At 36.2% G+C, this 27,566-nt stretch overlaps 1 protein-coding gene across 5 annotated transcripts in view; it reads right to left on the reverse strand.

Annotated features, from left to right (window-relative positions):
- Positions 1 to 27,566, reverse strand: part of trps1 (trichorhinophalangeal syndrome I) — a 128,908-nt gene that overhangs the window by 89,314 nt on the left and 12,028 nt on the right. For 4 of the 5 annotated variants that reach the window (XM_051872590.1, XM_051872593.1, XM_051872591.1 and 1 more), the window contains exon 3: positions 2,776 to 3,635. In XM_051872590.1, coding sequence (XP_051728550.1) covers positions 2,776 to 3,635 — 860 coding nt within the window. Of the gene's footprint in view, positions 1 to 2,775; positions 3,636 to 26,873; positions 27,500 to 27,566 lie in introns of those variants that run through there. The other variant, XM_051872594.1, reaches the window with a different exon arrangement.

The raw sequence follows: 27,566 nt of genomic DNA on the forward strand, positions 1-27,566 counted from the left end.
ATATATATATATATATATATATACACACACACACACACATATATAATATGTATTTACGGTAACACTTTATTTTAGGGTATTTTAACTAGTTGCTTATTAGCATGCATATTATTAGAATATTAGCTGCTTATTAGTAATTAATAAGAACATATTAATGCCTTATTCTGCATGACCTTATTCTATATTCTTAATCCTACCCAATACCTAAACTTAACAACTACCTCACTAACTATTAATAAGCAGTAAATTAGGAGTTTATTGAGGGAAAAGTCGAATACATGTTCCCTATACTAAAGAGTTACCGTATATACATATACATATGTCAAATTAAGTCAAATTATTATTTAATGTTAATAATAATAATAAAATGAAATAATAAAAAGAAGTTTGAAAGACCTAAAAACTAGGTATTTTGTCTAAAATGTATAATTATATATACAGAAGTTTTGCGTCTTTCCTCTCGTCACCTGTATCGATGTCAATTTAAGTTTATCAATATAAATAATAAGATATAATTATTCCATAATACTAAATAAATAATAATGAAATATAAATATTAAATATATATATTATAAAATGTATAATATGTTATAAAAATAGTATATTTTTATTACTATATTGTTATTACTAAACTAGTTCACAGTTCACACATCAATGAGTTAGCAATAATTAAAATCATTACATCTGGCTGGTAAACTGGGCAAAAACACTGCTGCACTGACTAAAGCTAAACGCATTCAAACTTGGCTCATTTCGCAGAAACCCGAACTTAAATATGCCACTTAAATTGTAAACATGACATTGTTGAAGTGAAGAGTGAAACCGTGCTGAAAGTTGGGCAGATAAATGGCTATGACATCTGTTCATTACCCATCGTTTAAAATAAATCGACTGCTGTGTTTTCACTGGCTCCCCGCACCAGCTTCCCTACGCTCTTTTTCCCCCCTTTTTTTCATTGGGAAAATGAGAAATCGCAGTCGTCGATATTACTGCATGGAAAATTCCACTAGGAACGAATTCTGAATAGACTCATTATTCAAACTTTTTTCCTAAGAATTTATACGGTATTACGACAATTTGTAGACAGGCTGATGTTGAATTGAAAAAGATTGTGGCCGGTGTTATTAGAAGAAAAAAAACATCAGGTACTCTAAGCTGCGCTGTGTGCTCACTTGATTGAGTACATGCACATGTGCAAAGCAGGCAACTGTTCATAATGGTCCATTTAAACATGATACAGTGAGACTGGTGCTACGATAAATCAGCCAAAAGTCACAGAACAAAGCCAAATACAGTGTGCCAGCATGATCCACACTAATCTCCTTCACATTTTTTGTTTGTTTGTTTTTATAAATCAAAAATCACCAAGGTGATATGACAAATGATGCTTGCATTTCAATTTCAATGGAGCAGCTTGATTGCTTATTCATGGCATTATTTTAAAATGCACGCATGAACAAATACAGACTCTATGAGGGAAAGTCAAAATTTCAGAATTAATTCAGCCAATGTTCATCAGTGTGTGAGTTTCTGCGTGTGCATGACTTTGCATGCATCATATGCGGTTACCATCCATCTAGTGGTTTTACTCTGTGACATACATTTTAAATTTCACTGTTGCATGTGCATGCATCATTTTTAAGCCTTAATGACCCACGGGTCTGACTATAGCTTAGCTCCAAAACATAAGGAGGCGCCTTGCTTCCTACATAGGCAGCTGCCTTATAAGAGAGCATCTTTAAGGGGTTCTTGATTATGATTTCACTTTTTTAGCTTTAGTTAGTGTGTAATGTTGCTGTTTGAGCATAAACAACATTTGCAAAGTAATGATGCTCAAAGTTCAATGCAAAGAGAGATATTTTCTTTTACAGAAATCACTTTTTAAGGACTACAACAAACGGCTGGTAGGGACTACAACGAGCTTCTTCTCGTGTTAATGACATCACTAACCCTAAAATTTACAAAAACCTTGTCCCCGAGAACACACAACAAAGGGGGTGAGGCCATGTTGGGCTGCTTTAGAGAAGAGGAAGAGTTGCTGTAGCAGAGAGTTGTTGACATGCCGCCATTTTACGCCGGACTGCTTCACAAACGAGGGTCAATTCAATGCTGGATTTGCACAAAAGATTAACATGCTAGTGGATGAGTTGAATCAACTCCACAGCAACTACATAAATTTATCCACTAACAATTCAGAAATGTCCAATTTCATTCTAAAAGTTGTAACTTCCTGAGTCTCTCCATCAGTGTCGTCTCCGGTTTGAACAATGTAAGGCTGAACACCGTTACTCATTTTGGCTGCGTGAGATTCTCCAGCTTTGTTGTTGTTGAGCGACCGAAGCGCGAGCTGTTAAAGCTCCACCCTCTTCTGGAAAGGGGTCCGGGAGCAGCAGCTCATTTGCATTTAAAGGGACACACACAAAAACGGCGTGTTTTTGCTCACACCCAAATAGGGGCAAATTTGACAAGCTATAATAAATGATCTGTGGGGTATTTTGAGCTGAAACTTCACAGACACATTCTGGGGACACCAGAGACTTATATTACATCTTGTGAAAAAGGGCATTATAGGTCCTCTTTAACTGAAATGTCCCCTTATAATTCACTGATTTTGAACGCTCCTACACTGATTTCAATATAGGTGACGCAGAGGAATGATGCAAAACTCCAAAATGCATAAATATACATAGCACATATAGGTTACACTTCCATTATTATTGTTATAGTGCTGAATTTAGAAACAATATTTCTCTCCCTTCATCACTTTGAGATTACCTGTACGTCGTAGGTGCCGTTAAGTACGGAGGACCTGGGTGACCCCGCTTCTGCCGCAGAGCCGCTCTGAGCTGATTGGCCGAGGAGGCGCGCTGAGTCTTTGGCCTGTGACTGGGCTGTGAACTGCACCATGTTGTGTAGTGCCAAAATCTTATTGTCCAGCTCTGCGTCCTGCCGCGTCCGGTTGTGCAGGCCCAAATGGTACTTACGAAAGTGTTTGATCAGGTCCGTGGGGTCATTGCCGTAGTAGCCGTACCCACAAATGTTGCACTTAAAGTCTTGTAGTTTGGGTGAGGTGGGCGGAGGTGCTCCCGTCTCAGCTCCCAGAGGGCTAGGGGCATCCTCCGCTCCCCCGATCGGCCTCTGTGGATGAAGAGTAACAGGAGGGACTTTAGAGCCTTCGACAGCTGTGCCACAAGGGCTGCCAGAGCCCAACAATGCTAGTGGGCTGTGTGTGGCGTCCCTCTCCTCTCCGTTACTGGTGCAGCCTTGTACGATGACGCCGCCTGACCGGGTGTTCGGCCTTAGACCATTCTGGTCGTCCTCACAGTCCAGTCTGTCACCCGGATCAGAGGTTGTTGGGGAGGTGGCGGAGTCCAGCGGTTCGCTATCGGTGCCCTCGCGGCTGGAGTAGGACGCTGCCAGGTTGTGGCTGGAGTAATGCAAGTCAGGCCTGTCTGGTTTGATGGGGCCAGGGGAGGACGGCTCCTCCTGCTCTTCGCCCACAGCCCGGTCAGGCTCAGAGGCCTGGCTCCCCGTGTTCCCGCTCTCCGGGCCCGTAGCCTCAGCTGCCACCGCCTCGCCCTCCTCTTCTTCACCGCCGAAGCTTCTCAAAGGGGGATTCTTTTTCCGCACCATATCTGGAACCAAGCAAAAGAGAAGACCAACGTTAGCAACTCGCCATTTCACCATGTCCTAACCAGGCGCGATGCAATAAGCAATTTGTCTGTCCACAACTGGCAAGACAACTGTGAGACATGACAAAATCAATCACAATATTTATTTGGGTCAATAAAGGGTCATTTTTTTGTCCAAAGGCCTTTTATAATAATAAAAAACAAAGATATGACATCCAAAGTATGTGAGGTAATACAACTAGATCTCTTTTATTGAATCCAAAAGGTTTTAATTATATTTTGCTACATATAAAAGGTATTTTAAAGATTTTGAAGTGTCAAAAGGTCATTCGGTTGAACCGTCCAAAGGCCAATACAGCCATTTCATTTGTGAATAAAATATCTAAAAATGTATATATTTTTTTATTCTGGCATGATTTTATAACCTCATATATCAATATAGTGCAAAATAGTATTAAAATTATGTGTAGAAGTTTTTGCTTTGTTATGAGAAAGAATGTCTGGAAAAAAATAATTTGACATGACATGAAGCAAAGTAACTAACTCTCTCTTAACTATTTGACAAATTCGTGCTTTCACTTGTTCATACGCATGTCCTGAAACATCAGGTCATTCGGTACAACCGCTATAAAACATGGAAAATGTTGTAATATTTTAAAAACTTGTACTAAATATAAAATGTTTGATTGTCCTTTTGCTAGATATCAGCCTGTCAGCATTGTTTTAAAATATTGACATTCGGTACAACCAAAACTGTCATTCGGTAAAACCGAAATTTTGGTTAAACCTAATGACTTTTTTGGTGACAAATTTTGTCCATCTTGTAAAAAATGACAAAAGCAGTGTTAATTGATTATAAAAACCAGATAATCTCATTGTTAACACTTAATAAAACTTCAAAATTAGTTATATCTCAATTATGTTTTTTTTTTACACTTTTAAAAACCTTATTCATCAATGACCTTTTTATTTATTTCAAAAAAAGATATACATGCTAGAGAGAATTGGGCCCAATATAGACACTTGTGGAACACCAGTTGATACAAATCACAGCCAATCAGAAGGGAATTAAGTGGGGCGGAGTCTCTCTTCAAGCGCACTGCGATTACAACGAAATGGATAAGTACATAATCAAATCATAAATTACACCATTTTAACCATTAAAAATACATACTAAGTGACTGATACAATCTTTGTCATAAAACACACTTGTTTGTTCACAGTCTGAATGTTCTTTTTTCCTTTAAATTTATTTTCAAGATCTGAGGTGAATTATGCTATGTTGCTTTCAGTACGGCTATAGTCACACAAAATTATTTTCAAACTCACATTAAATGCTTTTAACATTAAATAAAGCACATAATCAGTACCTGAGATTATCATCGTCATACTTTGTTGGTATATTGTTGTTCCAGCCGCGGCGTCGCAGAACTAGAAACCATTTCTAAAACAGAACTGTTGCGTATTGCCATCATGGCTGGTTAGGTCAAAAACTCTGATTAACATGGAAAAAGTGTCGCAGTGTCACGTCTGGTTAGGACACGGTGTTACTCAAGTAACGTACTCAATGTGTGGTGCTGTCTGCTCGCATGCTAAAAGCAATTTTGAAGCCAATGTCGCCTATTCTGCTCTCTATAAAAGCTTCTCGATTGTTCTTTGATTTTCAAAAATCGGAGACGAAATGCCCTAGAAATGGTTCTGCTCTTCCAGCTCAATCCATAAACAGCAATGAGGTTCTAATATCGGTGACTATGCCGGCGCCGGCCTTTGTTGATGATGTTTTAATGAATAAAATCTGTGCACTTATGTCACTGATGTGGCTTAGGGACACACATTTTAATCAGTTACCAAAATCAAAGATGATAGGGAGAGAAAAAAAATGTGGAATTTATAAAGTGATTCATTGCGAAAAATTTCCATCAGAACTCAATGAGCTCATGTGTGTTTGCTCATAGCAGGCAAATCGCACTATTAACTAGACTTTCCCTTGGCACAAACTGCACAAAAGTGAATTTCTATGAAAGGTTTAGCATAACGCACAGTTAAACATCATTTTGCATTTGCAAGATGGTGTGCGTGCTGGCCACTTTCAATTTAGGGCAATTACAGTTTCTCATGATTTAACAAAACAGGGGCCTGTCTTATTTCGGCAGACCATCGAGAGCAATTTCCTCATTTAGTTGGTGATGCAAATGGATATTAAATAAAGCAATTCATGCTTTGCAGAGGAGCCACACCTTAACCACAGTTAAGTTAATAAAAGTCTTGAGAAAATCTAATCACAAATATAACCACACCCTGTCAAATCACTCACAGCATCTCCTACTCTCTCGCCATCCACACTCTGTGAATCTGTGGCTTCACAGCATCTAAACACACTACAGCGGGAGTGCTACCCGTTCAAAATTGAAATTGATGAGAAACGCACCTGTCTGTGTCATATTACTACCCCTGAAAAGAGATTGCATTTGAAGAAGATATTTATTCAAATATCAGTGAGCATGACTGATGGTAGCACAGATGTAACTAATGGCTGATGCCGTTTTATGAAAGCCTGCATTCTTAATCTGTCATAAAACATCCAAAACTGCACATCATTATTGTATCATATCAAGAAACGCAATCAAAGACATAACACTACATGCAGGCCACAGCATGATCTGAAACGTGTTGATGAGAATGACAAATAAACTAAATGGTAATTACCGCTCCACACAGCAAGATTACTCTTTTGTTGGGTTTTTATGCCTTGAAAACAGGTCCCAACATTATGGAAAACCTAGAAATACCAGGTAATTTTAAAAATTGTTTTACAGGCCAGCAAAAGTCATAGATACATAAGTGAAATAAATAAATAATATAATAGTTATATAGTTATATTTTAGCATGTTTTTAGCATGAGAGCAGACAGCACCACACACTGAAGTATATATACATACATATATATACATACATATATATATATATATATATATATATATATATATATATAGTGCTGTCAAACGATTAATCACAAATAACCGCATCCAAAATAAAAGTTTGTGTTAACATAATATACGTGTGTACTATGTATTATTATTATGTATATATAAATACACACACACATACATGTATATATTTAAGAAATATTTACGTATATATATATATATATATATATATATATATATATATATATATATATATTATAAATAATATATTTTTGTTAAATATATACATGCATGTTTTTATATATGGGTCATTGACAAAAAAACAATGTACATATAATTAATTTTTAATTTTTATTAAGCGTCAACAATGAGATTATGTGGTTTAACCAAAATTTCGGTTTTACTAAATGACACTTTTGGTTATATCAAATGACGATATTTTCAAAAGATGCTAACAGGCTGATATCTAGCTAGCTAGCAAAAGAACAATCAAATATTTTATATTTAGTACAAGTTTTTAAAATATTACAACATTTTCCATGTTTTATAGCGGTTGTACCGAATGACCTGATGTTTCGGGACATGCGTATGAACAAGTGAAAACATGAATTTTTCAAATAGTTAAAAGAGAGTTAGTTACTTTGCTTTATGACCATGTGGTCCTTTGCAGGCATCTGAATGATGTCAAATCCTGTCACATGATATTGACCGCATGACTTGATACAAAATGGTCCCTTTATATTGGTTACTCCGAATGACATCAATGAAATTCATTTTTCATTCTCTCTCATAACAAAGCAACAACTTCTACACATAATTTTAACACCATTTTGCACTATGTTGATATATGATGTTATAAAATCATGCCAGAATAAAAAAAATATACATTTATTACATTTTAAGATATTTTAAATCACAAATGAAATGACTGTATTGGCCTTTGAACGGTTAAACCGAATGACCTTTTGACACTTCAAAATCTTTAAAATACCTTTATATGTAGCAAAACATAATTAAAACATTTTTCGACTCAATAAAAAAGATCTAGTTGTACTGCCTTACATACTTTGGATGTCATATCTTTACTATTGTATTGTCTATATATTACTGTAATCACTGACATTTTAGAATTATAATTAAATCATTGCATGAATGAAATACATTCCCATATTTTGCATTTTATTTATTATATATTTAGGGGCAATTATTGGATTTCATTTTTGCCAACTCAAACAAGCCTATGAAAAGTCATTTTTAAAGAAGTTCTTGCAACAGGTGTGTTTGTTTGCGTAGACTAATGTTTTTCATTAGTAATATTTGTTCTATTGCAATTTTAAATTACCTCATTAGTTGACTGATGAAGGAAGTAAATGCAATATACCTTTCTTTATTCCCAAATATTCTTCCTTAAAAGTACTAAAATAATCATTAATAGAACCATAATCATTAAGAAGCATCATAAAACCTTACGATTCACATGCCTCATGAATATGCATGTTTTTAGTTATGCTGTGACCCACAAGCTATTATTATCAGTAAATTCTTATTCAATAAATCAGTCGAATCCTTTCACAATTCAAGTCAGTATAAATCTAAACGATGTGATTCCTGCTTCTGTTTAATAAACTGTGGATTAAGCTGACTTCATTTAAAATTTGTATAACGTATTAGGCTACAGAACTTATTTGGAGAGCTATTGATTTACTGAACTAGACGCACTTTCTCATTTTCCTTTCACTGTCTCTCAATTCATGAGAATAAAGGTACAGCCTTGCTATCAGGATTGAATACTAAGACACATCTTAACCAACACAGAAGGAGGAAAAAAAAGGAATGGAGTGGGAGGACGAGAAAAGTTTTTAATACCTGATATGGCGCACAATTACATTCAAACTTGCAGGGGAAGCAGTGAGACATTACCATTCCAGGCCACCATCAGAAGCCGAATAATCTGCTTTTATAGCTCCCAGGCATTCGCTGCGTTCCTGTACCAGTCAATTCAAATCACTAGTTCACTATCCACCCCCACCTCCATCCTTTCCCTTCCTATATTAAACTGCTCCTCTTATGTTATTGTGCCAACTCAAGATCTTGCTTAATAAAGTATAATATGCTTTTTGAGACAGAACAATCAATTTTCTTAATTAAAAAAAGTAAGCGAGGGTGAATGGTTTGACAGCGGCACACAGAGCAGGGCCCTCCCTCGAGCGCTCGACAACACTGACAGGAGTCAACACTCAATCATAAGAGAGTATTACTATGACTAGCTTACAAACCGACAGCGTACGCGAGTGTTAACTAAGTGTTGCTTAGTGAAGAAATCCAGAGAGTCTTGGAGAAGTGAATAAACACAATGCTGTCAATTGCTGTCATCAGCCACATGATTTAAAGCTACTATATTATGTTTTGACAGTTGTTTTTCTAATCAGAGAAATCTACCTGTCGACAGGCGCTTCATCATTGTCATTGTGAAATGGTGATGGAAAAGCTTTGTGTGATTTAATCACACACACACACACACACACACACACACACACACAAAAAGGCATTGTATGCATGTTCAAAACTGACAACGCAGCGACGCAACATTCCTGTGGAGAAAAACGCTCGATGACAAGAGCGACACATCAGGATAGCTCAATTAACACGCCAGCTGATGTGAATTTGAGTCATTTGCATGTATTGTGTGTGCAAAGTTTAAAAAAAAAAAAATAAACAAAATAAAAACACCTTTTTTAAACAGTTAATCACACACAGATCCAAGCGGAAAAGTTTCCTGCATGTTAATTTTGGGGAATTATTATGACATCAGCATGATCCAAAATAATGAAAAGCTGCCTGCTGAATGATGCAAAAAAATAAACAATAAAAAGTCAAAAATAAGTCAATAAGTGTCCATATTTCTGCATGTTATTTTCAACACATAACTTTGATTTGGTAGACTTTTTAAAATATTAATAAGTAGTTTTGTTCATATTTTTTAATAATAATAACAGATCATGCCAAACTACTCTTTTTTTTATGTATAGCCCCAAAAAATAAATGAAAAACATGCTCGTCATATATAAAATAATATATAAATGAATTAATATCTGTATATGGGTCAATGACATGACGGGTCATTTTTTTGTCCAAAGGCCTTAATAATAATAAAAAACAAAGATATGACATCCAAAGTATGTAAGGTAGTACAACTAGATCTCTTTTATTGAATCCAAAAGGTTTTAATTATATTTTGCTACATATAAAGGTATTTTAAAGATTTTGTGTCAAAAGGTCATTCGGTTTAACCGTCCAAAGGCCAATACAGCCATTTCATTTGTGAATAAAATATCTTAAAATGTAATAAATGTATATATTTTTATTCTGGACTGATGTTATAACATCATATATAAACATGGTATTAAAATTATGTGTAGAAGTCATTGCTTTGAGAAAGAATGTCTGGGAAAATGAATTGCATTGATGTCATTCGGAGTAACCAATATAAAGGGACCATTTTGGATCAAGTAATGCAGACAATATCATGTGACAGGATGTGACATCATTCAGACACCTGCAAAGGACTACATGATCGCGAAGCAAAGTAACTAACTCTCTTTTAACTATATGAAAAATTCATGTTTTCACTTGTTCATACGCATGTCCCGAAACATCAGGTCATTCGGTACAACCGCTATAAAACATGGAAAATGTTGTAATATTTTAAAAAGCGGATTGCTGAGTGGCAAACTAATGTTGTGCCATCGGTTTACATGTACACAAATCCACTAATTCTCACAGGCAGCTAGCTCCCTGTGAAAAAGTCAGCTTTCTCTTGGCCCATCTCTAGTATCAAAAGGGCCTGCCACAAACACACAGCGCCTCGTTTGTGAAGAGGCAATGTGACTCCAAATATGTCATCTTCATTGTCAAACTCACTTATGAGATCTCGTTTCAAAAACAACAACAAATACAGGGGATTTCCTCAGTAATCTGGCCCAGTCTGGTCAGCGCTGAAGAGATTTTTAGTGGTGGGGTTTAACTCATGGCAGAAAGAGGGCAAGTCGTCCCCACAGTGGAGTCCAGACAATGTCCAGGTGGTTGAAGTTAGACCCTGGTGGTGAGAGTAAATCTAATAGTTTTTTCTATGTGTGTTTCCATTTTGTGCACTCATTACAGTTGCTTTTTTAAAGAGTATATATAAAGGTGTTGCAAAGCTAGAGATTACTGCATAATGAGTCAGCTTAAAACACACACACACACACACACACACGGGAAGATGATAACACCTTCCTTTAACTATGACTGATTCATGTACCGTTAAATAGCGCAGGCTATGATATTTATGCATTTTTTTTCTCTTCCAAACAGCAATTGTTTAAAGTCTAGCTAAAAAAATAAATGCATGTTTTCCAAATATATTTTCATTAAAAGAAAATAAGAATATTTAATCATTTTAATTTAAATGCACAAACTACAAATAATTTCACCAAGACATTTTAATACATTAAAAATGTCACACTGCATGATGACACATCCTTAAACTGAACTGATTCATGGAGCTGAACTCACAGTTTAAACCGATACTGATATAAACGAATTCAACTTTGCAAATCTAACACCATATGGTCCAACTGAAGTTTAACTTATAGACACTAAAAAGAAAATTCAGATAAAGTCAGTCCTAAGACAAGGAAGGATTAGAAAATAGTCTACCTTGCAAAAAATGCTTTTCTTACTTAAGTACTTTTGACTTGTTTCCAGTCCAAATATCTAAAAATTCTTAAATCCAGATGCTTTTACTAGATGGGGTAAGAAAAATAATCTTGTTTCTGTTTGGGACAGAAACAAGAAACAAAATTATTAAGTGAACAGAACATAAGATTATTTTTCTTACCCCACTGGCAGATAATTTTGCTTGTTTTAAGCAAAAACTCACTACGTTTACTCACCAGAAAACAAGAAAAATTTGTCATTTTACTTATCTAGTAAAAGCATCTGGATTTAAGAAATTTTTAGATATTTGGACTGGAAACAAGACAAAAACACTAAATAAGAAAAGCATTTTTGCATTGTAATGATACATTCTTTAAGAAACTTAAAACATTGCACCATTTCCTATAATATATTTGCTATATTGTTAATATTAAGTATATCACCCATATACTGAATGTTAAATCATATACAAGTGAAATACAAAAACATTTATCTGTCTGGATCCAATGACAGAAGATGCATTATGGAGCAAATACTAAAACTTTTGTTAAAGGACTTCAAACTTTCAGTTTGTTCCCTTAAACTATTATACGGAGAATTTAAGATATAATTGAATCAAAAATATTAAATATGATACATTTATGGTGATTTTGCATTCTTTTTTTAAGTTTGAAAGCTTCATTCCCCATTCAACTGGATGAAAAATAGTGCACAATTTTCAAAATGTCTGTTTGTTTTCCGAGGGAGAAAGAAACACGTACTGTTTTGGAACAACATGGGTAAATAATGACAGTATTTTCATTTCCGAGTGAACCATTTCTGACTATATTGAACAAACCACCAATTACGTGAGCCAGCTCGTAGCCGCTTTATTTCGGTCCCAGACATGTGTCCCACAATCTTTCATTGTGAGTTTAGATGTAATCCTCTCTGCACGGTCCCAGGAGGATCACATGGAAGCGGAGATTCACACACACAGCTGGAGAACCCCATGGAGCGCTGCAGCCCGGGTCACTCCAACATTCTCCACCCAGAAAGTCCGTTTATTAAAAATACATTACCCAAACCGCCCTTCATAACTCAGGCCTGTGCCTTCAATCCGTCAGGGGTGGATCTGAGTGAAGTCTTAAATAACAAACTCTACACACACACACACACACACACATAAATACGAAAGCAGTTGCGCGGTCACATGCGCGCCGCTGATCAGTCAGCTGGAATATTGAGTTCCCCGAGATCTAAAATGATGAGACTTATTTTGCATCCTTTATTTACTGGCATCATAAATTGAAGCAATAGACAGGAAAAGAGAGAGAAACTATACGCTCTAATTGCTTTCTGTCATGGCTGGAAGAGGAATTAATTTCTAAATGAGTAACTGGTAAAGCGGCGGAGCTAAACTTTAACAAACTCAAATAAAAGAACGTCTGATTTTACTTGCATGTTCTGGGATTTGCCGATAATCAACTTTCTGGGGCTACAAAAGGAGAACGACAAGCAAGAAAGAAAGAAAAAACGTCACTTTAAAAAGAAACAGGCCTCGTTTTCCATCCTAACAATGGTATATTCAACAGCACACATGGCAATTAGCCACGACTCGGATCCGTCAGGCATACCATGTGTGTGCGGTCACGTCTAAGAGCGAGTCGTCATAAAAGTGTTCCCCCAGCTATCCCACAATCCCACCTTGTACCGTCTCCATTATTATTCCTCCCATCCTTTATGATGTCACTGCCGCAGACTTTTGCGGCGAGGAAGGACTCGAAGGACCCCGATCCATCTTCCAGAGGAGTTTAATCTCGTTTGTAACATTAGGAATAAATCACATTACTGTCTGTGGAGCAGAGTTTCAAGCATGCGGAGGGTCTATGGAAAACACACATGTGAGATGCGAGATAGAAGCAGTGCAATTAATTATCATTAAGGCGAAATGTCAAGAGGAGGAACTGGGCTCTGAGTCACCCCACATCACCCATATCCACTATCCGAATCGGGTGATACACACACTTTCACATATGAACCATGTGGCTGTGTGTCACGTCAATTTGACCCTGCAAAGAAATAATTGCCTCTAAAGCAAGATAACCAGCAAGCTGTGACATTGAGTCAATTTCATTTAAGTGCTTTATTTTTCTTCTTCTTCTTCAGATGCAGGACGTTTCTCTATACCATACATCTGAAAATGGATTTTCTTTCCTTGACAGTACGAGTGAAGAAATTCAAATTTACAATTACACTGATTAAGTGAATTCCGGACAGCAGCAGATAAAAGCATCGTAAGCTTTGGAAGAAATTCTATCGACCTTCCTTTTTAATTAAATTAAATTTACTTTACTTTCATTGCAGGCTGTTGTTGGTCCGTTTGCAAATCTCATGTGCAATCTGGAACAGCCAATCAAGTACACAGACATTTCCATAGAAATCGTGCAGCGAGTAAGTGACTTTGAGGATGCAACAGGCAGCTAGAGACAGCAGGGCTGCTCCATCTTCACCGCATCAGGACAACAGCGGCAGGGCTCTTACTGAATACAAATATGCATATTATTATGCATTATGCTTAAAAAAATGAATATTTGAGAAAAGAAAGCAAGAAAGAAAGAACAAAACTAAAGCACAACAATGCAAAGCAAACAATAAAGCAAAGCAAAACAAAAAACAATACATAAAAAAATAATAAAATAAAATAAAAACAACGTATTAATGACAACAATTCCCTTTCATAAATAATAAAATAGCAAATACAGTGCAAAAGTGCACGTCCACTTTTTTAGTGGTTCCAGAAGTATTTTTTAAAGCGTTATAAGCCGTGAAGAAAGCCAACCAGCTACAAAGCGAATCACAACATTACAAACTTTGATTTGAAGAAAAAAAGTACTTGAAAATCAGACGAAAAAATATAAAAGGTACTTGACGGCTTTAGTGATTGCATCCAAAATAAAAGTTTATGTCTGCATAATATATGTGTGTGTACTGTGTATATTTAATATGCATATATGAATACACACAGATGCATGTTAACAAAAAAAAATATATATTATATATATATATTTATATACACATACACACACGTATACATGTACATATATTATTTAAACTTTTATTTTGGATGCGATTAATCATTTGACAGCACCACATTATATATATATATATATATATATATATATATAAAGTTTTGCAAGTATTGCACAATATTTATATACATTCAAAACAAAGTATTACAGTATTTACGTATTTTGAGAGTGTAGGGAGACCGACTCTATTCCATCATTCGCAGTGCTTCATGGGAGTGGGTGGAGCTAACGAGGTCTTTTGGCGAGTTTTGCTTGTTTCAACTCTCTGATTGGTGGAATTTTCTGTAGAGCATCATGGGTAATGTAGTTCTTCACCACGAATCCCACTGTTAAACACTATTATTTTAAAACCAAGCTGATATAATGCAGGCTGACGTCTTCAACAAAAGTAAATACCATCGATTAACAACCTTCTAGCTCACAGTAGGTCTGTCTTTAAAGGTTTTTAAGTTATCGTTAAAAAGCAATTTTCCTATGGAGAAAATGGAGTTTATCCATCCAGAACCTGACTGTTGCGCTCTATAGGCTTTTGCTATGTCACAGTCATGAACCATGATCTGCAGCTAGTCGAATGCAGGTGTATTAGAGGAGACGGTATTTGATTGGACAAAAATCTGTGTAGTGCAGGATGAGTCATCAATATATGTTGGGAAAGAATGTAGATTTAAAATTCATATCTGTAAACAGCTATTTTGTCTATACATGCCGTCAGAGAACATAGATATCAAAGGGTCTTTAACACAATGAAACAATTTTCTACAATAAATGTCTGCATAATAACACACATTTCAGTTTTGGCACCATAAACTACATTCACACCGTTAGCTTAAAGTCCAATATTACTAATGCTGCAGTCCAGTGGCAAAACACAAATGATACACAAACGAAGAAGGTTATTACCAAGGCAACCACAATCTCTTTTCGATGATCTCATCTTTTCAGTTTCTCTTAAGCAGCATCTAGTCATCAACAGATTGCAAAAATCAGGACACAGATTCTACATGGAAGAGTTGAATATCAAACGAGAGAGTGGGGAACGTAGGCAGCCGCTCACAAGAGATTCAACCTTTAATGTAAACAAGAAGTGAGGAGACATCTTTAGAGACTGAAATAAATCAACAGGCCTGCCAGAACACAGGGCTTTCTTCACAGGGTGTGCGTATGTGTGTGTGCGTGTGTGGAACGGCATACTAATCTCCTCTCGTCCTCAAAGTGCGAGAGGAGGAAGATAAAAAACGAATACTGCCACTGCAACACTAAGGCCTTTGAAGGAGGCGTGGACTGCCAAAATCTGTCTCCATACAGATGTCCGGGAACGCCGATCTATGCTACGCCCAATATTCCACTGACTTTGAAATATCAGCATGCAAAGGGAAAAAAGGGGGAGAAATAATAGCAAAGAGGACTATGGTGTTCCTCATTAAAACTCCATGAAGATAGCCAGGTTTTATGATTCCTGAGTTACAAGGGAAGGAAAAAATAGACTTGAGAAGCTACACTAGCGTTCAAAAGTTTGGGGTTGGTAAGATATTTTGCACACCAAAGCTACAATTATTTGATCCAAAAATACAGTAAAAAAACTGAAATATTTTTACAATTTAGAATAACTGTTTTCTATGTGAATATGTAGTAAAATGTAATTTATTCCTGTGATGCAAAGCTGAATTTTCAGCATCATTACTCCAGTCTTTGTGTCACATGATCCTTCAGAAATCATTCCAATATGCTGATTTGCTGCTCAAGAAACATTTTTTGATTTTTAGGGGAAACTGGTGATATATTTGTCATTTTTTCCAAGATTCTTTGATTAATAGAATGTTCAAAAAACAGCATTTATTTGAAATACAAATCTTTTAGAACATTATAAATGTCTTTACTGTCACTTTTTTAATTTAATATATATATATTTTTAAGTAAATTAATACTTGTATTATATATATATATATATATATATATATACATACACACACACACACATATATACATGTATTTTTCTTAAAAAAAAAAGGTATATAAAAAGGTATATATATATATATATATATGTGTGTGTATAGGTAGAAAATTCGACCTCACTAATATTTTGCTGTACATCTTTATCTTCTTTCTTAATTACTGATGCACTCTTAAAAAATGCTGGGTTGTTTCAACCCAAATTTGGGTCAAATATGAACATAACCAACCGTTGGGTTAAATTTTTTAAGTAATTTTTTTACCCAAAAGTTGGGTTTGTCCATATTTGACCCAAATTTGGGTTGAAACAACCCAGCATTTTTTAGAGTGTGTGCATTAAACACAAGATTTAAAGTTGACGGACCTGCAGGGGATGATTTCATTCATACGTGTTTGTGTTGGAGTCATCCAGCCTGAAAACATACAACTCTGTGACAGGAAGTCCCCTCACCTTAAGCGGTGTGACGTTTCAGTATGCGAGGGGGAGAAAGTACAAGAGTGACAGAGAAACGTCAGAGACAGAGAGAGAGAGAGTTTGTGGAGTAAGGAGAGAGGAGGGGTTGGCATGTCAAACATAAAGAGCTTTTCCCATAATTCTCTTCACCCCCTGTTTTCCTTCCATGAGGCAGCTTGTGAAAGGGTGACGTGCTCAATAAGAAGGGCCCGTGACTAACTGCCTCTCTGTGACTTTTTTTTCCCTTTTTTACGTGGCATGTCAACGGTACACAATACAACCAACACAACCCCCCTTCATGTTTATTCATGAGAACTCATTCACATCAAAGACGCACCACCAAAAACTGTTGCCTTTGGCGATGCTGGCAGGGTTTTAACCCACCTCCCTCTGCTTCTTCTCTTAATCAACTGAACTAAAGTCAAACTGCTGAACATGTAAACCTGTTGCACTCAACCATAACATGCTCGACAGACCTTCCAATATGTCATTATAACATTTGAATATAGAGGAAGCTGCTACAAGTGTTCAGCATTAATGATTTACCAGTAGTTGCTTTTGAAATCAAATGCTGAATATTTGTTATTTTAGGATCAGTAAGAATTTTTTCTGAAAGAAACATACTTTTATTTAGCAAGGATACATTAACTCGATCAAAAGTGACAGTGAAGACATTTATAATGTTACAAAAGACTTCTATTTCAAATAAATGCAGCTCTTTTGAACTTTCTTTTCACCTGAAAGAATCTATTGGGTTTCCCAAAAAAATATATGATTATTATTCAGCATTGATAATAATCAGAAATGTTTCTTGAGCAGCAAATCAGCATATTAGAATGATTTCTGAAGGATCATGTGACACAAAGACTGGAAAAAATATAATATATTTAAACAGAAACCATTTTAAATTTAAATATTATTTCACAATATTACTGTTATTATTGTATTTTTGATTAAATCAGTATTAATGCTGTCAATTGATTAAAAAACATTAACTAATTAATCTCACATTTTTTCCTGTAATTAATTGCGATTAACATTGGAGTTTTTAATATTTTTATATTGTAATAATTTCAAATTAATATAGAAACAACTTAAAAGACCGTATATTTTAAATATTTGTTTAATGGCATCTTTTTATGAATGAAGCCCAGTATCACTGATACTAATACTGCTAATGATGAATCTATTTAAAACATTAATTACAGACATTCAACATTACAGAATAACTAAAAGCTATCAATTTCAACATTTTGTAGGCTTTAAAAAAATAACATCTTTTAATTTAAGTGAACTTAAAACAATCTTCACACAAACCCATTATAATAAATGTCATATTTAACTGTGGCCTTCCTCTAACAGGTAGGAAATAAACAGAAATTGAATAAAGTTATCAAACACTTTACAGTCTTCACTGCATAACGCTGCATAAATTATAAATTAAATATAGATTAATCCTTATTAAAGCTACAATTTTCTCTGTTATCTTTGTTCTTTGATTAACATTAAAGACAGACATCACAGCAACTGGTTTATTAGGCTGCTGTCACTTTAAGAGCTGCCGCTGCCGAACGTGACGCGGATCTCATTTTCTCTTTAAGGTCTTTTAAGACTTTATTTAACTCATTTAACTCTGCTCTTATGAGGATACTCGAAATAACGGACATTTTGGCATAATTCTGTGTGCTATTGTTTGTTCAAGCGCAAAAGAGAGCTCCATACTGGTGTGCATCTTTCTGTGAACACGAGCCGTGTGTGTCACATGACACAACATTCACAGACAGCGCGTGCTTGAATAGTTTAAAAGCATCTGCATGAATAAGAGCGTGATCATATTATGTAACACTAGCCAAATTCTGATGGATGATGCATTAATTGCGTTAAATATTTTTAACACATTAAACTGAAAAAATTAAGACACTAATATATATGTAATATCAGCAAGTATCGGTTGACCTCTAACCAGCATGCTTTTAATTTCTGAGAAAAAGCTATGATGAGGTCAGAGCTTACAGTCTCGTGAGCAGCGCTCCGGCGACCCAAGTTAGATCCCCGGCTCAAGGTCCTTTGCCAATCCTGTTCCTCTTTCTCCACCCCATGCTTTCCTGTCTGATCTCTACACTGTTCTATCCAATAAAGCCATAAAAAGGCCAAAAATATAAGTTGACGTGATAAGACTCTGGTTTTCTAACTTGCACGTGACCTTACATCACACAGTCGCCTTGTTCACAACTACCTGCTTAATTTGCAAATCCCAGAACCTCCTGGTCAGAGTGTCATTATACCAGAACAGTCTTTCCCAAACCTTTTCCCAATCGACCTTCCAGCCAGGCAGTGTGGAGGGGGAGGAGCGGAGGCCCCTGTCTGAATGACCTGGCCTCTGTGCACTCAATCAGCGCACGCTAGAACCGGAGACAACAGAGAACAACTGCTTCCCTTAAGCTTCCTGTGATCACAGGCCCCGAGCTGCCAGAGAGGGGCAGGGATCACGCGCTCTAGAGAGAACTGCAGATAACAGGCTTCCGCCAACGCCACCGTGTGTGAGAGCGTGCATGTGTGAGTGTGTGTGTGTGTGTGTGTGTGTGTGTGTGTGTGTGTGTGTGTGTGTGTGAGAAAATAGAGAGAAAGGAAGGAGAGACAGATGGGAAGAAAGACCTCATGGAACTTGAAGGACCTGAGAAATAGCTGCTTTTTAAAGTTTACGTGAATTGCCGGTCGCAACACAATTTACTTCCGTAATGTTAGAGTGAAACAGGAGAATCAATGGGGGGGGAAAGGACTTATTTATGCATTAGAAATTGATTGGATGGAGAACAGCGGGCATTATAGATCAGAAATGCATGCTACAACATTGCCTAAATAACTATTTGAGATATTGGCGGAAAAGGAAATTTGTTTTAGAGGAAGAGCAATTTATGGAATTTTGATTAAAGATTACAAAGTAGAAAAAATTATTTTATGGCCAATTGTGATTTATGTTGATTTTATATGTTGCTTATAGTAGTGGTCAAAAGTGATGTCCAGCCTAGGAAAATTAACATCTTCCCCCTTTATTGAAATTATTAAAAATGCATTAAAGATTTTGTAAGCATATTGCGTAGTTGTGCTTAGAGTCAAATGTTTTATTTGTGATAATAACACAATGAAACTTGCCAAATTATGACGACATAATTTTTGTCCAGGCTGTCATACAAAGTAATTATGAACACATGCAAAAACAAGAGAGAACCTAGAAAATATTAATAACTGATTATGTTGTAGTCATTGTATGCTTTTTCCTGTGTCAATAAATGCAATTTGTTGATTGTATTTCATGATAAAATTGACAGAATTGTAAAGCTGAGACTTTGATTATTAAAAGTAACAAACATTAAAACTGACATATTAAAAGTAACAAAACTTTTCATGATTATTAAATGGCAAATACTTTAAAGTTCACACATCAACAGAAAACAGCATAGACTAAAAGATTGAGAATAAGAATCCATATCAGTATCGATTAAAAACAAGAATTGTTAACTATATTTTTACCATACACACAGCTGACGTGTTTACCTGTTGTAGTTTATCCACATTGTTTCCACGAAATAAACACTGCCTTTCTGCACTGTTACTTGGGTTTTCATTCACTTTCCATAGTTTCTCTCTCTCTCTCTCTCTCTCTCTCTCTCTCATGCTGGCACAACTGCTTTTGTGTGTCGCTAGCATTCGACAGAAATGAGCACAGTTTGAAAAAGTCTAATTTTTTGACATTTTTCTGACATGGAAAGCTGATCCTCACTTTCCCTATGCGCATTTTGGCGCTCGCCTCAACGCTGTGAGCGAAACATATTTTTGTTTCACTGAAACGTAAAAAAACATGCATTTTTAAATCATAACATAAATTTATATTGTCGCCAGTGGCAATCTAAGCAATAATATCACTCTCAAATTAATATTTTTGATCGCCCTGGGGCCCTGTGGTTGAATAATCTTTTAAAAAATGGGAAGTCAATTTAAGACAACAAAATAAATAAAGAGACACACTGTAAACCCTAACGCTCAAAATAATTAACTGGTTTGAGTAGGACAAACTCAAATTAAACAAACTGGTTCAATCAAATGAACTTTTATGAGTATTTAGAACTTTCTTTTTCTTTTGAGTTCACAAAACTGACACATTTTAAGTAATCTGAATAGTTTCATTGTTTTGAGTTTTATGAACTTGTTTCTTTTAATTTAGGCAAACTTAAATTTACATGAATCTGGGCTGGGATTTCTATTTCCCAGCATGCTTTGCCATGACACTTGAAAGGGAGAGTAAATGCTAAAATTAAGTGATATATAATGTTTTTTGTGCAAGATTAATGTTAAGTGGGGGATTTAGTAGTGTTTAAAATGTATGAGTACAAAATTTAAATCCGCCAGTTCTGCTTACTTAAACTTTGAATTTCTTGACTGATTACTTCAATTTGTTTTGAGCTTTGCCAACTTATTCGGGTTTGCAGTGCATTATATAAACAGCACAACTAATTAACTGCCAAACTATGCTTTGCAAGAAGTCGAAATTCTGCAGTTCAGAAAGCAAGTCACGCCACATGTGACACTTCAAGCAGTGCTGTAGTACCCATCTAAAAATATTTTTATTAAGCAACAGGAAAAGTCAGACGTGATTGTTCATTGCACAATGTGCTGCCCAGAGGCACTGATGAGAAATCACTTCTGCTCGGGTTCCTCTGTTCTCCCCCTGCGCTGGGCCGCTCTCCTCTTTTCACACTCCTCCGTTTATGGAGTAGCAGAAACACCTCCTGCTCTGTGATGTTTTTTAACTTTCCCATGAAGGACTCGCAGACACTTAAAACGGCCCTGCAGGCAGAACAATAGCTTTAATTTCCTTTTCTGCACCTTGATGATTGAAATGGTTATGAGGTTTTACGAGCTGACATCTCCCTGATGTCCTACCCAGAAGGAAACGGATGATTGCAGCCCACCAAACATGGAGTCATTCTGAGACGCACCTCAAGATAAGAGATCCAGAGATTTCAGACGGGCTGAGATGATGATTGAATGGGAGTTTAACAAAAAGAAACCTGAACAGGTAGAAAGTTTTAAATAAAGCTGATTCTCCTCCTGAGCTGCAATGATATTTTTTTTACTATTCAAAGCAAGCCGTTGCAGCTACAGTGTGAAACCAACAGTAAACCACAGCTTCAGATGCATTTCCCCTCTGAGTTAAAAGCACAAAACGTTGCGACATACCTCAGGCTTCTCTAAAGTAACACTCACAAACTCATTATAGGGCTCTAGCCTTTTTAAACCGACTACCTGACTTTCCACTAAACAAACAGAAAAGGCTGGGGAACTCTTTGAGTAAATAAAAAAAAACAAGACTGAGAGTTGAGGTGTTTTATCACATGTAAATCTAACAGTAATATCATGCATGCGAGTCTGAAAATAAACTTCAAAGCCCGGGGTCTTCGTTCGAGTCAGAGTTAAAGGAATGTTCCAGGTTCAAGTCAAGTTATATCAACAGCATTTGTGGCATAATGTCGAAAATAATTCAGATTTGTCCATCAGTTTAAACATATTTAAAGTGGACCTATTATGCCGCTTTCCACAAGATGTAATATAAGTCTCTGGAGTCCCCAGAATGTGTCTGTGAAGTTTCAGCTCAAAATACCCCACAGATCATTTATTATAGCTTGTCAAATTTGCCCCAATTTGGGTGTGGGCAAAAACACGCCATTTTTGTTTTCGTCCCTTTAAATGCAAATGAGCTGCTGCTCCCGGCCCGCTTTCAAGAAGAGGGCGGAGCTTTAACAGCTCGCGCTTCGGTTGCTCAACAACAACAAAGCTGGAGAATCTCACGCAGCCAAAATGAGGATTGTCAGTAACGGTGGTCACCCTTACATTGTCGGACACTGATGGAGAGACTCAGGAAGAAGTTATTTTTGGAATTGTTAGTGGATAAATTTATGTAGTTGCTGTGGAGTTGATTCAACTCATCGACTATCATGTGTCGTCATGTTAATCTTTGGTGCAAATATCAAAACAAAGTTACTGGGTTGCTCTTTTTCACCTTTTCTGGGTTGGTAGATGCAAAGGGGACCCGATTATAGCACTTAAACACAGAAAAAGATTTTCATGATATGTCCCCTTTAAAGCTTGAAACTACTACACAAACAATCTTTTCCATAAAAATCCATTATTTGATGACCATGTAAAATATGTAAACTTTCATGAGGTACATATGCAAAAGACACTGTTGTAAAATTACAATTTTACATTACAAATAAACAAATATTTTAACTGCATTTGTGTAGCTTTCATTTCTTTTTTTTAAATTAAAAAAACACGTATAGTTCCATTAGTATAATTGAAAAAACATCTGTGATAATCAACACTACACCACAAACAAACACTCTGGAACATCCCTTTAAGAAGAAGTCGACACTGGTTTGGCTGAATGTGAAAGGCCAAAGGTTGTGACAGCCGCATCGTTTACAAAATGTCACTTGCCGAGGAAGCTGAGGAAATATTTTCTAGCCACTGTAGGAAAAAAAAAACCCATTATCTTCATCACATTGCCCAGAGAACCACAACCAGAGGCAGATTGTGACAGCGAGGCTTGTAGCAATACAAGCTCTCTGGAGAGACTCCAAACGTGATCAGATGTGATTAAGTGCTTTTTGAGAAAGTCAGGTATGTCACCTGGCATCTCCGACAAAATATTTGCACATAATCATGTGTGGAAAGACTCGCTTAACATAGCAATAAGGGCTTTAACCTTGAGATTCATCAGTATAAAAGCTGCTGATGCTAAGCGTTAGAGTACAGGCAGGTCCTTTGAGCACGTGTAGTTCACAAATAGTTCAAATAAACCTTCTTCACAAACGCAATATTCTTTGTTAGTTGCAACTTGTTCGTATCTCCACCCTTGTACTTCGCACTGCCTAAGTAAACATGGCTAAAAAAGGACCAACAACTACCAAGCATCAGATCATATGTGCTGTACATACAGTATTTTTCTATGTAAAGAGAAGCAGTTCAACCATCACACTGGTTGTACAAGATTTTTCTATTTGCTTAGTACAATAATTCTCCTTTCAAATGCCATATAGCCTTGGGACTGATTAGTCATCAGAGCTGTTTGATAGAAACAACCACACCCTCTGATACCATCTGTGATCCTTATGCAAAGACTTACCTGCCTGTCTCTCTCATCATGGGAACTCCACCTCATTCAACAGTTACTGAAGCAGAACTAATTTCTGTGCTCTAATATTTACTTGTTACTGAAAAAGTACCATAACTTCTCATGAAAAGAAATCGAAAGCAGGAGCTAGATGATAAAATACACCACCTCATTTGCTCTCGACTAGGTCTTGAGCTATTCGTACTATTAGCAGAAAGGGCACCCCCAAACAAGACGGCTGAAGTAAACTGAGGACGGAGATGATACCTTAGACATGCAGAGGTCTGAAGTCACCACTATCTATAACACAAACTGTCTGTCACGCTGCCTTTTTGCCATGAGAAGTAGGCCGCATATCATTAGGCTCGGTGAACGTGGCCGGCTCAAGACGGGAAACACTCCTGCAGGATTTGAGCGCTTGATCACATGTGATGTAAAATACAGTTGTAATACTGTGAGGTAGGGATGTCAAAAAAACTGAAGTAGTGACAAAAATAGTCAGTAGTACTAAATAAAACAGTAACACTCCAGTATGGGGAACACATATTCACTATTAACTCCTAATTTACTGCTTACTGCTTTAGTGCTATTAATAGTTAGTAAGGAAGTTTTTGTAGTATTTAAGTTTAGGTATTGGGTAGGATTAAGAGATGTAGAATAAGGTCATGCAGAATAAGGCATTAATATGTGCTCTATAAGCACTAATAAACAGCCAATATCCTAGTAATATGCAAGCCAATAAGCAAGAAGTTAATAGTGAGAATTGAACCCTAAAATAAAGTGCTACCAACAAAAAAGTCAATATTAAAAACAATATCACAACCTCAATATTAGTCTTTCTTTCAGTCTTTCAGTATTGTTTGTACAAAGTACTCAATTTGGTACAGAAAACAGAGAAGCCGAGTTTCTATCCACATATTTTTTTGGAAAAGTTTGAGAAATTGCATAACAACAGAAATGCCAAGATTTGAATAACTGTGCATAAAAAAAAAAGCTTAAATGCTCACTTAAGGTGGATAGATTTTTTATTTGATAAAAACACATGCACATAAACCACGGTGGAAATAAATTCCTAGATGTGCGTTCAAGTCATGTGACTAAAATTTTGCTCAGGGAGAAGAATATCATTGTATTGCATCGCAAATATTGCTCTGGTCATTCTGAATGACAAAATTGTGACGTGCACACAAAATTAGGCTAATGAAATGAATTATAGTTTTTTATGACTATAAAAAATATAAATTTTAATTTAATATCTTAAAAATAGTGACATAATTTTCCTTTTCAGTATTTAAGTTACAAAAAATACTCCTGTTATGTTATATAATCTAAATAAATAGAAAATACTAAAAACTATTTAATATGTAATTAATATATATATATATTTTAAATACTTTTTTTATATATATATATATATATATATATATTATTATTATTATTATATACAGTCAAACCAAAATTTATTCAGACACCTTGAACATTTCATTCATTAATACAGTTTAAAAAAAAATAGTAATAAAATACGACAAGATCTCAGAGTTAAACTGTGTCAGAAAAAAATAATTAATTATGTCAGATAACACTTAAGGTCAAAGTGTCTGGATAATTTTTGGTTCCAAATTTTTATAAATTTTACCGGTAGTCCACTGTATGAAGAATTTTTGGGTATAATATGTCACAGTTTACTTTATTTTGCTATCCTCACTTACATAAATGAACTATAATGTCCTGAACCCACTAGTAAAAATATATCAAAAATATCAAAAATGTCTGAATAATTTTTGGTTTGACTAATAAATAAACTATATATTAATAGTTGTTATTATAAATAATTAATTACTTTTTATTTCTTTCTATTTATTTTAATTGTTTAGTTATTATTAATAACAACAACAACTATTAATAATATATTTATTGTTTATTATTATTATTATTATTATTATTATTAGATATGCATACCAATACTTGGAGGCTACATGCTACTGTATTAATTTAATTTGTTAATATTTACATTGACATTTAACTTTTAAATTAGTGTGTTCCATTGCATATATTGCTGTCGTATCAAAATTGGTATTAAGAATCATGAAAAATTCATTGCTGCTGAAATTTTGTTATCATGCAAACCTCTTTGGCTCTTATAACCCTCTTATAATTGTTTAAGATGGCAAAATGTTGCTTTCTTTCTCTTTAGAAATGTCTTTGTCAGTGAAAAGGTCAGGTAATAATGTCTGTGCGCGCATATGTGTGGTTTCCACTGTGCTAGAGTGCCATAATTGGTCTCGTTGCAATTGTGTACCTGTATAAGAGCAAATATTACACGTTTCCTCTCAATATAATGACTGTAAAGCCTGTACATGCAAGTGCATGTGAGTGCATGACTGTTTGCTAGAGAGCTTTTACGTTTCTCTCTCTCTCTCTCTACCTTGAGTGGAGTGCTTGGGGCTCGGATCGCCCTCAACATATCAGCACAATTGACAAATCCAATCCCAGACGCCTACACAAGCGCCTGGCTCTCCACTCAACAGCTTCCTATAGAGTCATCGCCCCAGTTAGCTATAGCATGCAGGTCGTAGCACGCAGATTTATGGCATAGCTATATTGCATGGGGAATCTGAGCGCTTTGGCGTTCCGTTTAATGCCAGAAAAGAGGTAACGTACGGTGTCAGGTTTGTTCAGGGAATGCGAATCTAGAGTAATCCACATGATGTAGAGAGAAGATAATTCGAAATAGATCTGAAATTGTTTTAAGTATCACCAGCTGCCTCAAGATACATTCAAAACTGCGCCAAACATATGAGAAAGACCCAGCTGCCTCATAGAAGTGGCTGAGAAACACTGCTTCTTCATTATATAACTACAGGACGAGAAATGATTGCCCAAATAATGCCCTACATTGGAGCGAAGTTTAGGTAGCAGGACGTGGGAGGTGCTGAAGCGAATCATAGTTGTATTGTTACCACATACTTTCCAGCCTGGTGTCACTGGCTCGGTCCGTCCAACTGTCCGCTTAAATCTCCCCCCCTCCATGCTGCAATTGGCAGGGCCGAGCCGAAGGAGCACTAAAAGCTGCTTGGCTCCAGTTTGGCCGTCCTGACCGCCTCCAAGTCAACCGACCCCGACATATAAATAAGAACAATATCAGATAAGTCTTGCAGGAAGCCTATAAACATTTACATTCTCTTTCAAGTGCTGTTTATGGATATTTTATCTCCTATCTGGAAGTCGAAGACATGGTGAAAAAAGACGGCGACCTGGGGAAGAATCCGAGGCGAGTGGTGAATCAAAAAGGCAGCAGGCCCTGACAGGGACCCAGGCCCATTGACCATAATAGGTGTTGAGAGTGGCGGCCTCCACAGATGAAGAACCAGCTCCTTGGGCCTGCCAGAAGAGTTATGGGATGGTGCGGGTAGTGATGGGGAGGGGAGGGATGCCTGGTAAGCTACTAATTCTATATCTTCCCCTTGACAAAGACAAAGTGCAGCCAGGAGAGTTCAGTCTGGGAGACTTGTAGGACTCACTAGTGTTGTGCTTAACAAAGTGGACCCGCTTCTGCCTTCCTGTCCTGCAGCCTGATGCCTATCAGAGGCCGAAGTCTGACCACAGACAGTTAGCGTCTGGTTTGCTAAGCCTGAAAGATATTCGAAAAATTTTGTGATT

This window comes from Ctenopharyngodon idella, chromosome 19, assembly GCF_019924925.1.
Source record: "Ctenopharyngodon idella isolate HZGC_01 chromosome 19, HZGC01, whole genome shotgun sequence".
NCBI lineage: Eukaryota > Metazoa > Chordata > Actinopteri > Cypriniformes > Xenocyprididae > Ctenopharyngodon > Ctenopharyngodon idella.